General features: G+C 59.6%; 1 protein-coding gene across 4 annotated transcripts in view; it reads left to right on the top strand.

The window, feature by feature from the left end:
* Positions 1-13777, top strand: part of XAB2 (XPA binding protein 2) — a 37129-nt gene that overhangs the window by 15102 nt on the left and 8250 nt on the right. For all 4 annotated transcript variants that reach the window (XM_063181885.1, XM_063181888.1, XM_063181886.1 and 1 more), the window contains 7 exons: positions 131-275; positions 2375-2526; positions 3155-3274; positions 4617-4748; positions 7962-8093; positions 10114-10227; positions 12320-12482. In XM_063181885.1, the coding sequence (XP_063037955.1) occupies positions 131-275; positions 2375-2526; positions 3155-3274; positions 4617-4748; positions 7962-8093; positions 10114-10227; positions 12320-12482 (958 nt within the window). The remainder of the gene's footprint in view (positions 1-130; positions 276-2374; positions 2527-3154; positions 3275-4616; positions 4749-7961; positions 8094-10113; positions 10228-12319; positions 12483-13777) is intronic.

The following is a 13777-nucleotide window of genomic DNA, read 5'->3' as shown; positions in this document are numbered from 1 at the left end:
GTTAACCCTTTTAACCCCGGTATTTTTTATCCCGTTCTAGGCCCGGGACGTGTACGAGGAGGCCGTGCAGACGGTGATGGCCCCGTTAACCCTTTTACCCCATTTTTATCCCGTTTTTGTCCCGTTCCAGGCCCGGGACGTGTACGAGGAGGCCGTGCAGACGGTGATGACGGTGCGCGATTTCACGCAGGTGTTCGACAGCTACGCGCGCTTCGAGGAGAGCGTGATCGCCGCCCTGCTGGACACGCAGGCGCAGCTGGGGCAGGGCCAGGACGGTGAGAGAGGGACCCCAAAAACGGGGAAAGCACCCCAAAAACGGGCAGGGACAGCTGGGGCAGGGCCAGGACGGTGAGAAACACCCCAAAAACGGGGAAAGCACCCCAAAAACGGGGGAGAAACCCCAAAAATGGGCAGGGACAGCTGGGGCAGGGGCAGGACGGTGAGAAACACCCCAAAAACGGGGGGGAAACCCCAAAAACGGTGGAGAAACCCCAAAAATGGGGGAGAAACCCCAAAAATGGGGGATAAACCCCAAAAACGGGCAGGGAACCCCAAAAAAACGAGCAGAGAACCCCAAAAATGAGTAGGGAACCCCCCAAAAAATGGGAGGGAACCCCAAAAATGGGGGAGAAACCCCAAAAATGGGGGAGAAACCCCAAAAATATGGGCAGGGACAGCTGGGACAGGGGCAGGATGGTGAGAGGGACCCCAAAAATGGGGAAAGCACCCCAAAAACGGGCAGGGAACCCCAAAAAATGAGCAGAGAACCACAAAAATAAGTAGGGAATCCCAAAAAATGGGAGGAAGCCCCAAAAACAGGGGAGAAACCCCGAAAATGGGGGAGAAACCACAACACTGGGCAGGCACAGCTGGGACAGGAGCAGGACGGTGAGAAAGGGACCCCAAAAATGGGGCAGAAACCCCAAAAATGGGGAAAGCACCCCAAAAACGGGCAGGGAACCCCAAAAAACGAGCAGAGAACCCCAAAAATGAGTAGAGAACCTCAAAGTAAGCGAGTAGAGAACCCCAAAAATGAGTAGGGAACCCCCAAAAAATGGGAGGGAACCCCAAAAATGAGGGAGAAGCCCCAAAAACGGGCAGGGACAGCTGGGACAGGGGCAGGACGGTGAGAGGGACCCCAAAAACCGGCAGGGATAACCGGGACAGGGCCAGGACGGTGAGAAACACCCCAAAAATGGGGAGGAACCCCAAAAACGGGCAGAGAAACCTGAAAAATGGGCAGGGAACCCCAAAAACGGGGAAAGCACCCCAAAACAGGCAGGCACAGCTGGGACAGGGCCAGGATGGCGAGGGGGACCCCAAAAAATGGGGAGGGAACCCTGAAAACAAGGGGGACCCCAAAACTGGGCAGGGCACCCTAAACCATGGGCAGGACGGTGCATGTGGGGCACCCCGAAAACGGGGGGGACCCCAGAATTGCAGGGGATACCCCAAAAACAGGCAGTGCACCCCAAAAATGGGCAGGGCACCCCAAAAATGGGCAGGGCACCCCAAACACGGGCAGGGCACCCCTGTGCCCAGGGTGTCCCTGTGTCCCTGTCACCCTTTGTCACCCCTGTGACCCTGTGTTACTCTATGTGACCCCTGTGTGACCCCTGTGACCTTGTGTGACCCTGTGTCACTCTGTGTCACCCTTGTGACCTTGTGTGACCCTGTGTCACCCTTTGTCACCCCTGTGACCCTGTGTCACTCTGTGTCACCCTGTGTCACCCTTGTGACCTTATCTGACTCTGTGTCACCCTGTGTCACCTCTCTGACCCCGTGTGACCCTGTGTCACCCTGTGTCACCCTGTCACTCTGTGTCACTGTGTCACCCCATGTGACCCCTTGTCCCCGTGTCCCCTGACCCTGTGTCACCGTGTGTCGCTGTGTGTCACTGTGTCACCTCTCTGACCCCACGTCTCCGTGTCCCTGTGTCACCCTGTGTGACCCCGTGTGACCCCGTGTGACCCTGTGTCACCCTGTGTCACTCTGTCACCCTGTGTGTCCCCGTGTCCCTGTGTCACCCTGTGTCACTCTGTGTCACCCTGTGTGTCCCCGTGTCCCTGTGTCACCCTGTGTCACTCTGTGTCACCCTGTGTGTCCCCGTGACCCTGTGTCACCCTGTGTCACCCCGTGTGACCCCGTGTGACCCTGTGTCACCGTGTGTCACCCTGTGTCACCCTGTGTCACTCTGTGTGTCCCCGTGTCCCCGCAGAGGAGGTGGAGCTGGAGCTGCGCCTGGCCCGCTTCGAGCGGCTGATGGCACTGTGCCTGTGTCCCCTGACCCTGTGTCACCCTGTGTCACCCTGTGTCACCCCGTGTCACCCCGTGTCACCCTGTGCATCCCCTCTCTGTCCCCGTGTCCCCGCAGAGGAGGTGGAGCTGGAGCTGCGCCTGGCCCGTTTCGAGCGCCTGATGTCGCGGCGGCCGCTGCTGCTGAACAGCGTGCTGCTGCGCCAGAACCCGCACAACGTGCACGAGTGGCACAAGAGGGTGGCCCTGCACCAGGGACAGCCCGACAAGGTCAGGGGACACTGGGGGACACCGGGGGGGACACCGGGGGACACCGGGGGGGTTTTGGGGTGCGCGGTTTGGGGGCTTGGGTGGTGGCGTTGCGGCGACTGTGCCGTGCCCTGGCTGTCCCTGTGTCCCCCCATGTCCACCGTATCCCCAGTGACCCCCATGTCCCCAGTGTCCCCCCATCCCCAATGTCCCCTGCTGTCCCCACTGTCCCCTGGTGTCCCTGATGTCCCCTGGCTGTCCCCAATGTCCCCTGACTGTCCCCAATGTCCCCTGACTGTCCCCATTGTCCCTTGACTGTCCCCATTGTCCCCTGCTGTCCCCACTATCCCCTGGTGTCCCTGACGCCCCCAACATTCCCATGCCCCCACTGTCCCCTGGCTGTCCCCGTGTCTCTCTGTGTCCCCAGTGTCCCCATGTCCCCATTGTCCCCGGGCTGTCCCCAGTGTCCCCCTGTCCCTCTGTCTGTCCCAGATCATCCAGACGTTCACGGAGGCCGTGCGCACCGTGGATCCCCAGCGCCCCTGGCTGTCCCCATGTCCCCAATGTCCCCTGGCTGTCCCAATGTCCTCAGTGTCCCTTTGTCCCCTGACTGTCCCCAGTGTCCCCAATGTCTGTGTGTCCATCCCAGATCATCCAGACGTTCACGGAGGCCGTCCGCACCGTGGATCCCCAGCGCGCCACCGGCCGCCCCCACGAGCTCTGGGTGGCGTTCGCGCGCTTCTACGAGGACAACGGGCAGCTGGACGACGTGAGCTGGGGGACCCCAAAATCCTGAGGGGCACCCCAAAACCTGCCTGAGGGACACCCCAAACCCACCTGGGACACCCCAAATCCTGCCTGAGGGGCACCCCGAACACACCTGGGACACCCCAAATCCTGCATGGGATCCCTGAACCCCGAGGGACACCCCCAAACCCACCTGGGACACCCCAAACCTGGGGGACACCAAAATCCTGAGGGACACCCCCAAATCTGGGGACACCCCCAAACACACCTGGGACACCCCCAAATCTTGGGACACCCCCAGGCCTACCTGGGACACCCCAAACCTGGGGGACACCCCCAAACCCGAGTGATACCCCCAGATCCGCCTGGGAGCCCCAGAGCTGCCCCCTCCTGTCCCCAGTGTCCCCCTGTCCCCTGAGTCCCTGTGTCCCTGTCCCCATTGTCCCCAGTGTCCCCAGGCCAGTCCATCCTGTCCCCAATGTCCCCAATGGTGTCCCCAGTGTCCCCAGGCCAGTCCATCCTGTCCCCAATGTCCCCAATGGTGTCCCCAGTGTCCCCAGGCCAGTCCATCCTGTCCCCAATGTCCCCAATGTGTCCCCAGGCCAGTCCATCCTGTCCCCAATGTCCCCAATGGTGTCGCCAGGCCAGGTCCATCCTGTCCCCAATGTCCCCAATGGTGTCCCCAGGCCAGGTCCATCCTGTCCCCAATGTCCCTGTCACTGTCCCCAGGCCAGGTCCATCCTGTCCCGTGCCACCCAGGTGTGGTTCCTGTCCCTGTCCCAGTGTCCCCAATGTCCCAGTGATGTCCCCAGTGATGTCCCCATTGATGTCCCCAGGCCAGGTCCATCCTGTCCCAGTGTCCCCATGTCCCCAGTGATGTCCCCAAAGTCCCAATGGTGTCCCCAGGCCAGGTCCATCCTGTCCCAGTGTCCCCATGTCCCCAGTGATGTCCCCAAAGTCCCAATGGTGTCCCCAGGCCAGGTCCATCCTGTCCCGTGCCACCCGGGTGCGGTTCCTATTGATGTCCCCAATGATGTCCCCAATGTCCCAATGATGTCCCCAATGTCCCCAATGTGTCCCCAGGCCAGGTCCATCCTCTCCCGTGCCACCCAGGTGTGGTTCCTGTCCCTGTCCCAGTGTCCCCAATGTCCCTGTGATGTCCCCAATGTCCCCATCACTGTCCCCAGGCCAGGTCCATCCTATCCCCAATGATGTCCCCAATGTGTCCCCAGGCCAGGTCCATCCTGTCCCCAGTGTCCCCAATGTCCCCAGGCCAGGTCCATCCTGTCCCCAGTGTCCCCAATGTCCCCAGGCCAGGTCCATCCTGTCCCCAGTGTCCCCAGTGTCCCTGTCACTGTCCCCAGGCCAGGTCCATCCTGTCCCGCGCCACCCGTGTCCGGTTCCGTCGGGTCGAGGACCTCGCCGCCGTCTGGTGCGAGTTCGGGGAGCTGGAGCTGCGGCACCAGCGGCACCAGGAGGCGCTCGCCGTGCTCAGGGTGAGGGGCACCCCAAAAATGGGGAACCCAAAAAATGGGGGCACCCCAAAAATGGGGAACCCAAAAATGGGGGGACCCCAAAAACGGGGAACCCTGAAAATGGGGAACCCTGAAAATGGGGGGACCCCAAAAATGGGCAACCCAAAAAATGGGGGACCCCAAAAATGGGGAACCCTGAAAATGGGGGGACCCCAAAAACAGGGGAACTCAGAAAATAGGGAACCCAAAAGCAGGCATCCCGAAAACAGGGGGACCCCAAAAATAGAGAACCCAGAAAATGGGGGACCCACAAAACGGGAACCCTAAAAATGGGAGAGCCTGAAAACGGGAACCCCAAAAATGGGGGGGACCACAGAAACAGGGAACCCCAAAAATGGGGAACCCACAAAATGGGAACCCCAAAAAACGGGGAATCCCGCAAATGGGGGGGACTCTTAAAACCAAAAAGGGCACCACAAATGGGCACCCCAAAAACGGAGAGGCCCCAAAAATGGGACACCCCAAAACCGAGGGCACCAAAAACACAGAACCCTGAAAATGGGGCCACCAAAATGGGAAGACCACAGAAATAGGGAACCCCGAAAATGGAGCACCCCGAAAACGGGCACCCCAAAAACGGAGGGACCCTAAAACCAGGGCAGCCTGAAAATGGGTGCCCTAAAAATGGAGAACCCCAAAAATGGGCATCTCAAACACAGGCACCCCAAAACGGGGGCAACAAAAATGGGCATCCCAAAAATGGGGAGACTACAGAAATAGGAAACCCCAAAAACAGGGGCACCAAAAACAGGCACCCCAAAAACGGGGGAACCCCGAAAACAGGGCACCCAAAAAATGGGGAACCCCAAAAACGGGCACCAAACATGGGGAACCCAAAAATTGGGCACCCCCAAAAATGGGGAACCCAAAAAATGGGGAACCCAAAAACAGGCACCCCCAAATGGGGAACCCAAAAAAAACCAGATACTCTGAAAATGGGGAACCCAAAAATAGGACACCCCAAAAATGGGGCACCCCAAAAATAAGGCACCCCAAATAGCAGGAAACCCCAAAAACGGGGGGACCCCAAAAAACGAGCACCCCGAAAATGGGGAACCCCAAAAAAGGGGAACCCCCAACAACCGGGCACCCCGGAAATTGGGAACCCCAAAAATGGGGGGACCCAAAAAATGGGCACCCCAAAAATAGAGCACCTTGAAAATGGCACCTTGGAAACAGGGGCACCAAAAATGGGCACCCCAAAAATGGGGCACCCCAAAAGGCAGGAAAGCCCTTTTCCCTGCCCTTTTTTTCTCTCTTTTTCACTGCTTTTTTTCTCCTTTTTTCCTCAATTTCCCCCTTTTCCCCACCTTTTCCCCCCTTTTTCCCTGTTTTTCCTGTTTTTCCCCCTTCTTCCTCAATTTTCCCCATTTCCCCCCATTTTCCCCATCTTCACAATTCCCCCAATTCCCCAAATTTTCCCCATTCCCCCATTTTCATCATTCCTCCCATTTTCCCCCATTTCCCTCCCTCACCCCTTATTCCTCTTTTCCCCCTTTTTTCTGCTCCTTTTTTCTCTCTTTTTAAACTGTTTTTTCTCCTTTTTTCCTCAATTTTCCCCCTTCTCCCCCCCATTTCCCCATTTCCCCTGTTTTCCCCCCATTTCACCCAATTTTCCCTCTTTCCCCCCATTTTTCATCCATTTCCCAATTTTCCTCACTTTCCTCCCCTTTTCCCCCATTTCCCTCCCTTACGCCTTATTCCCCTTTTCCCCCTTTTTTCTGCCCTTTTTTTCTCTTTTTTTAACTGTTTTTTCTCCTTTTTTCCTCAATTCCCCCCCTTCTTCCCCCCAATTTCCCCTTTTTTCCCCATTTTCTCGCTTCCCCCCCACCTTTTCCCCTGTTTTTTTCCTGTTTTTCCCCTTTTGTCTTCAATTTTTCCCCGTTTCCTCCCATCTTCCCCATTTCCCCATTTTTCCCCATTCCCCCCATTTTCCCCCATTTTTCCTGATTTTCACAATTTTCCCCTTTTCCCCCCTTTTCCCCTTTTTTCCCCCCATTTTCTCCCCTTTCCTCTCCCCATTTTCTCCATTTTCTCTTCTGTTTTTTCCCCTTTTTTCTCAATTTCCCCCCCTTTTTCCCCCCATTTCCTCCCATTTTCTCCATTTTTCTCTTCTGTTTTTTCCCCTTTTTTCTCAATTTCCCCCCCTTTTTCTCCGTTTTTCTTTTCTGTTTTTTCCCCTTTTTTCCTCGATTTCCCCCCCTTTTTCTCCGTTTTTCTCTTCTGTTTTTTCCCCTTTTTTCCTCAATTTCCCCCTCTTTTTCTCCATTTTTCTCTTCCATTTTTCCCCTTTTTTCCTGAATTTCCCCCCCTTTTTCCCCTTTTCCCCCCCATTTTCTCACTTCCCCCCATCTTTTCCCCTGTTTTTTCCTGTTTTTTCCCCTTTTTTCCTCAATTTTCCCCCATTTCCTCCCATTTTTCCCATTCCCCCCATTTTCCCCCATTTTCCTGATTTTCACAATTTTCCCCTTTTCCCCCCATTTTCTCCCCTCCCCCCCCCCCATTTTCTCCATTTTTCTCTTCTGTTTTTTCCCCTTTTTTCCTCAATTCCCCCCCCCTTTTCTCAGTTTTTCTCTTCTGTTTTTTCCCCTTTTTTCCTCAATTTCCCCCCTTTTCCCCCATCCCCTCTTTTCCCCCGCCATTTTCTCGCTTCCCCCCACCTTTCCCCTGTTTTTTCCTGTTTTTCCCCCTTTTTTCCTCAATTTTTCCCCGTTTCCTCCCATCTTCCCCATTTCCCCATTTTTCCCCATTCCCCCCATTTTCCCCATTTTTCCTGATTTTCACAATTTTCCCCTTTTCCCCCTTTTCCCCCCATTTCCTCCCCTTCCCCCCCCATTTTCTCCATTTTTCTCTTCTGCTTTTCCCCCTTTTTTTCTCAATTCCCCCCCCCCATTTCCCCCATTTCCCCCCCATTTTCTCCATTTTTCTCTTCTGTTTTTTCCCATATTTTCCTCAATTTCCCCCCTTTTTCCCCTTTTTCCCCTTCCCCCCCCATTTTCTCACTTCCCCCCCACCTTTTCCCCTGTTTTTTCCCTCTGTTTTTTCCCCTTTTTCCTCAATTTTCTCCCATTTCCTCCGATTTTTTTCCATTTTCCCCCATTTTCCCCATCCCCCCATTTTCACAATTTCCCCATTTTTCCCCATTTTTACCGTTTCCCCCCGTTTTTGCCCCAGAAAGCCACGGCCCTCCCCTCCCGCCGCGCCGAGTACTTCGACAGCTCGGAGCCGGTGCAGAACCGGCTCTACAAAAACCTGAGGGTGTGGGCGATGCTGGCAGACCTGGAGGAGAGCCTGGGCACCTTCCAGGTGGGCACACACCTGGGCACACACCTGGGCACACCTGGGTACATGGGGATACAGCTGGGGACACACAGGGATAGGTGTGGGCAATGCTGGCAGACCTGGGGGAGAGCCTGGGCACCTTCCAGGTGGGCACACCTGGGCACCTGTGGGTACCTGGGCACACCTGGGCACACACCTGGGCACACACCTGGGGACATGGACACACACCTGGGCACACACCTGGGGCGCCTGGGCACACCTGGACACACACCTGGAGACATGGGCACACACCTGGGCACACCTGGGGATACACTTGGGGCGCCTGGGCATACCTGGGCACACACCTGGGTACATGGGGACACACCTGGGGACAGCTGGGGACATTGGGATGGGCTTGGGGGACACCTGAGGGCCCCTGGGAAGAGCTGGCACACACCTGGGTTGGTGTGGGGGGCACCCGGGGGTCACCTGGGGACACAGAGGTGGGCATGGGTGACACCTGGGTGGCCTCAGGGGACACCTGGGGACCGTGCTGGGCATGGGGCACACTTGGGGTGTGGGGTGGGCGTGGGGACGTGGCGTGCCCATCCCCCCACTGTGTCCGGGGGTGCTGGGCGTGGCTGTGACCCTGCTGTCCCCTCTGTCCGTGTGTCCCTGTGTCCCCCTGTCCCTCTCTCTGTCCCCATCCGTGTCCTGTGTCCTCACGTTCCCTGTCCCATGTCCCCTCTCTCCCCATCCCTGTCCCCTCTGTCCCCCTGGTGTTCCCCTGCTGTGCCCTGGTGTCCCTCTGTCCCCATGTCCCCATCCCTGTCTCCCTGTCCCCTCTGTCCCTGTCCCTGTCCCCATGTCCCCCTGGTGTCCCTGTCCCCTCCTGTCCCTGTTCCCATACCCTCCTGCTGTCCCCTGGTGTCCTCGTGTCCCTGTCCCTTGGTGTCCCCTGCTGTCCCCTCTGTCCTTGTTCCCATGTCCTCCTGCTGTCCCCTGCTGTCCCCCTGTCCCCTTGCTGCCCCCATGTCCCTGTCCCCTCCTGTCCCCTGCTGTCCCCTGCTGTCCTTGTGTCCCTTTCCCTGTACCCTGGTGTCCCTGTCCTGTCCCCTCCTGTCCCCCTGTCCCCTGGTGTTCCCCACGTCCTCCTGGTGTCCTTGTCTCTGTCCCCATGTCCCTGTCCCCTCCTGTCCCCTGCTATCCTCGTGTCCCTTTCCCTGTCCCCTGGTGTCCCTGTCCTGTCCCTGTCCCCTCCTGTCCCTGTTCCCTGGTGTCCCCCTGCTGCCCCCTGTCCCCTGGTGTTCCCCATGTCCTGCTGGTGTCCCTGTCTCTGTCCCCCATGTCCCTGTCCCCTGGTGTCCCCTGGTGTCCCCCTGTCCCTGTCCCCTGCTGTCCCCATGTCCTCCTGGTGTCCCTGTCTCTGTCTCCTCTGTCCCTGTCCCCTGGTGTCCCCTGGTGTTCCCTGGTGTTCCCTGGTGTTCCCATGTCCCTGTCCCCTGGTGTCCCTGTCCCTATCCCCTCCTGTCCCTATCCCCATGTCCCCCTGGTGTCCCTCTGTCCCCATGTCCCTGTCTCCTCTGTCCCCATGTCCCCCTGCTGTCCCCCATGTCCTCCGGGTGTCCCTCTGTCCCCATGTCCCCCTGCTGTCCCCCATGTCCTCCGGGTGTCCCTCTGTCCCTCTGTCCCCGTCCCCTCTGTCCCTGTCCCCTGGTGTTCCCTGGTGTCCCCATGTCCCTGTCCCCTGGTGTCCCCGTCTCTGTCCCTGTCCCCTCCTGTCCCTATCCCCATGTCCCCCTGGTGTCCCTCTGTCCCCATGTCCCCCTGGTGTCCCCCATGTCCTCCGGGTGTCCCTCTGTCCCCATGTCCCTGTCCCCTCCTGTCCCTGTCCCCCTGGTGTCCCTGTCTCTGTCCCTGTCCCCGGCTGTCCCTCTGTCCCCATGTCCCCTGTCCCCTGCTGTCCCCGTGTCCCCCTGGTGTCCCCCTGGTGTCCCTGTCTCTGTCCCCCTGCTGTCCCCCTGGTGTCCCCGTGTCCCCCTGCTGTCCCTGTCCCTGTCCCCAGTCCACCCGCAGTGTGTACGAGCGCATCCTGGACCTGCGCATCGCCACCCCCCAGATCGTCATCAACTACGCGCTGCTGCTGGAGGAGCACGGGCGCTTCGAGGACAGCTTCAAGGTGACACTGGGGACACTGGGGACACTGCAGGGACAGCTGGGGACAGACAGGGACAGCTGGGGACAGACAGGGACAATGGAGGAGCTGGGACAGCTGGAGGAGCACGGGCGCTTCGAGGACAGCTTCAAGGTGACACTGGGGACACTGTGGGGACACTGGGGACAGACAGGGACAGCTGGGGACAGACAGGGACAATGGAGGAGCTGGGACAGCTGGAGGAGCACAGGCGCTTCGAGGACAGCTTCAAGGTGACACTGGGGACATTGGGGACACTGCAGGGACAGCCAGGGACAGACAGGGACAGACAGGGACAGACAGGGACAGACAGGGACAATGGAGGAGCTGGGACAGCTGGAGGAGCTGGGGCGCTTTGAGGACAGCTTCAAGGTGACACTGGGGACACTGTGGGGACACTGCAGGGACAGCTGGGGACAGACAGAGACAGCTGGGACAACGAGGGGAGCTGGGGGAGCACGGCTGCTTGAGGACAGCTTCAAGGTGACACGGGGACATCGGGGACACTGGGGACGTTGCGGGGACAGCCAGGGACAGCTGGGACACTGCAGAGATAGCTGGGGACACCTGGGGACAGCTGGGACAATGGGACAGCCATGGACACTGGGGGAGCTGGGGGAGCACGGCCGCTTTGAGGATGGCTTCAGGGTGACACTGGGGACACTGAGGACAATGGGGACAGCCAGGGACACTGGGGACACTGAAGGGGCAACAAGGGACAGCCAGGGACAATGGGGACAGCTGGAGGAGCACAGCCACTTCAAGGACAGCTTCAAGGTGATGCTGGGGACACTGCAGGGACAGCTGGGACACCTGGGGACACTGCAGGGACAGCCCAGCACAGCAGGGGGATGGGGACACCCAGAGGGGTTGGGGACACCCAGAGGGGTTGGGGACACCCTGTGGCTGGAGGGGTTGGGGGGACACCCCAGGAATGTGCTGGGGACACCGCAGGAGGGAGTTGGGGACACCGCAGTGACCCTGTGCCTCACGAGGGTGTCCCCATGGGCACACGGGTGGGGCATTGCACTGTGTGGTGGTGGCACCGTGTCCCCAGTGTCCCCATGTCACCACAGATGTACGAGCGCGGCATCGTGCTGTTCCGGTGGCGGCACCATATCCCTGTGTCCCCATGCTGATGTCCCCAGTGTCCCCAATGTCCCCGCAGGCCTACGAGCGTGGCATTGCTGGTGACACCATGTCACCATGCTGATGTCCCCAGTGTCCCCAATGTCCCCTCAGGCGTACGAGCGCGGCATCGCGCTGTTCCGCTGGTGTCACCGTGTCTCCAATGTCCCCAGGCTGATGTCCCCAATGTCCCTGCATGCGTACAAGCGCGGTATCGAGCTGTTCCACTGGTGACACCATGTCACCATGCTGATGTCCCCAATGTCCCCATGCTGATGTCCCCAGTGTCCCCAATGTCCCCTCAGGCCTATGAGCGCAGCATCGTGCTGTTCCACTGGTGTCACCGTGTCTCCAATGTCCCCACGCTGATGTCCCCAATGTCCCTCCACGCGTACGAGCGCAGTATCGAGCTGTTCCACTGGTGACACCATGTCACCATGCTGGTGTCCCCAATGTCCCCATGTCCCCTCAGGCCTACGAGCACGGCATCACGCTGTTCCGCTGATGTCACTGATGTCCCCAATGTCCCCATGCTGATGTCCCCATGTCCCCCCAGGCCTATGAGTGCAGCATCGCACTGTTCCGCTGGTGACACCATGTCCCCATGCTGATGTCCCCAATGTCCCCGCAGGCCTAGGAGCGCGGCATCGTGCTGTTCCGCTGGTGTCACCACGTCCCCAATGTCCCCATGTCCCCTCAGGCCTATGAGCACGGCATCACGCTGTTCCGCCAGTGTCACCGTGTCCCCAATGTCCCCACACTGATGTCCCCATGTCCCCTCAGGCCTATGAGCACAGCATCGCGCTGTTCCGCCGATGTCACCGTGTCCCCAATGTCCCCACACTGATGTCCCCATGTCACCTCAGGCCTATGAGCGCAGCATCGCGCTGTTCCGCCGATGTCACCGTGTCCCCAATGTCCCCACACTGATGTCCCCATGTCCCCCCAGGCCTACGAGCGCGGCATCGCGCTGTTCCGCTGGCCGCACGTCGGGGACCTGTGGCTCACGTACCTGTCCAAGTTCGTGGCCCGGTACGGCGGCCGCAAGCTGGAGCGCGCCCGGGACCTCTTCGAGCAGGCGCTGGACGGGTGCCCCCCCCAGCACGCCAAGAGTAGGGACATGGGGACAAGGGGACATGGGGGGGGCACTGGGGACATGGGGGGCAGTGAGGACGTTGGGGGATATGGGGACATGGGGGATATGGGGACGTGGGGGACATTGGGGATACTGGAGGCATTGGGGTCAGGGGAGGGCACTGGGGGCATTGGTGACACGGGGGGTCATCGGGGACATTGGGGGATACGGGGACATGGGGGGCAGTGGGGGGCATTGGGGATGGGGGACGTGGGGGTTGTTGGGGGCAGTGGGGACAGGGGAGGGCGTTGGGGACAGTGGGGGGATATGGGGCCAGTGGGGGATATGGGGACATGGGGGGCAGTGGGGACGTTGGGGGATATGGGGACATGGGGGACATTGGGGATACTGGGGGCATTGGGGTCAGGGGAGGGCACTGGGGGCATTGGTGACGTGGGGGTCATCGGGGACACTGGGGGATACGGGGACATGGGGGGCAGTGGGGGGCATTGTGGATGGGGGACGTGGGGGCAGTGGGGACAGGGGAGGGCACTGGGGACAATGGGGGGATATGGGGACATCAGGGGGCAGTGGGGGCATCAGGGACATGGGGGACATTGGGGGATATGGGAACATTGGGGATACTGTGGGCATTGGGGTCAGGGGAAGGCATTGGGGACATCGGGGACATGGGGGGCATCGGGGCCATTGGGGACGTGGGGGGAGTGGGGACGTTGGGGATGTTGAAGGCATTGGGGGCATTGAGGGGGCATTGGTGACATGGGGGGCAATGGGGGGCATTGGGGATGGGGAACATTGGGGTTGTTGGGGACACTGGGGACATGGGGGGCACTGGGGACATGGCAGGTATCCCTGTCCCTGCCCTGTCCCCTCCCTGTCCCTGTCTCTTCACTGTCCCTTGTCCCTGTTCCTCTCCTTTGCTCTGTCCCCTCACCCTGTCCCTGTCTCTGTCCCTGTCCCTGTCTCTGTCTCTGTCCCTGGCTGTCCTCTCGCTGTCCCTCCCTATCTTTCCTTGTCACTGTCCCTTCCCTGTCCCCTCTCTGTCCCCATGTACCTGTTCTGTCCCTGTCCTCGGTCTGTCCCCTTCTGTCTCCCTGTCTGTCCCTGGGTGTCCCCCTGTCCCCTGTCCTTGTCCCCATACCTGTCCCTTCACCCTGTCCCTGTCCTCTGTCTGTCCCTGTGTCTCCCTGTCCCTGTCCCCTCACTGTCCCTGGCTGTCCCCATGTCCCTGTCCCTGTCCCCTGCCTGTTCTCATGTCCCTGTCCCTCCCTGTTCCTATCCCTCCTTGTCCCTGTCCGACCCTGTGTCCCT

Source organism: Melospiza melodia (genome assembly GCF_035770615.1).
Source record: "Melospiza melodia melodia isolate bMelMel2 chromosome 17 unlocalized genomic scaffold, bMelMel2.pri SUPER_17_unloc_1, whole genome shotgun sequence".
Classification (NCBI taxonomy): Eukaryota; Metazoa; Chordata; class Aves; order Passeriformes; family Passerellidae; genus Melospiza; species Melospiza melodia.
Note: the sequence above shows the minus strand (reverse complement) of the source record. Positions and strands in the feature narration are given on the sequence as shown.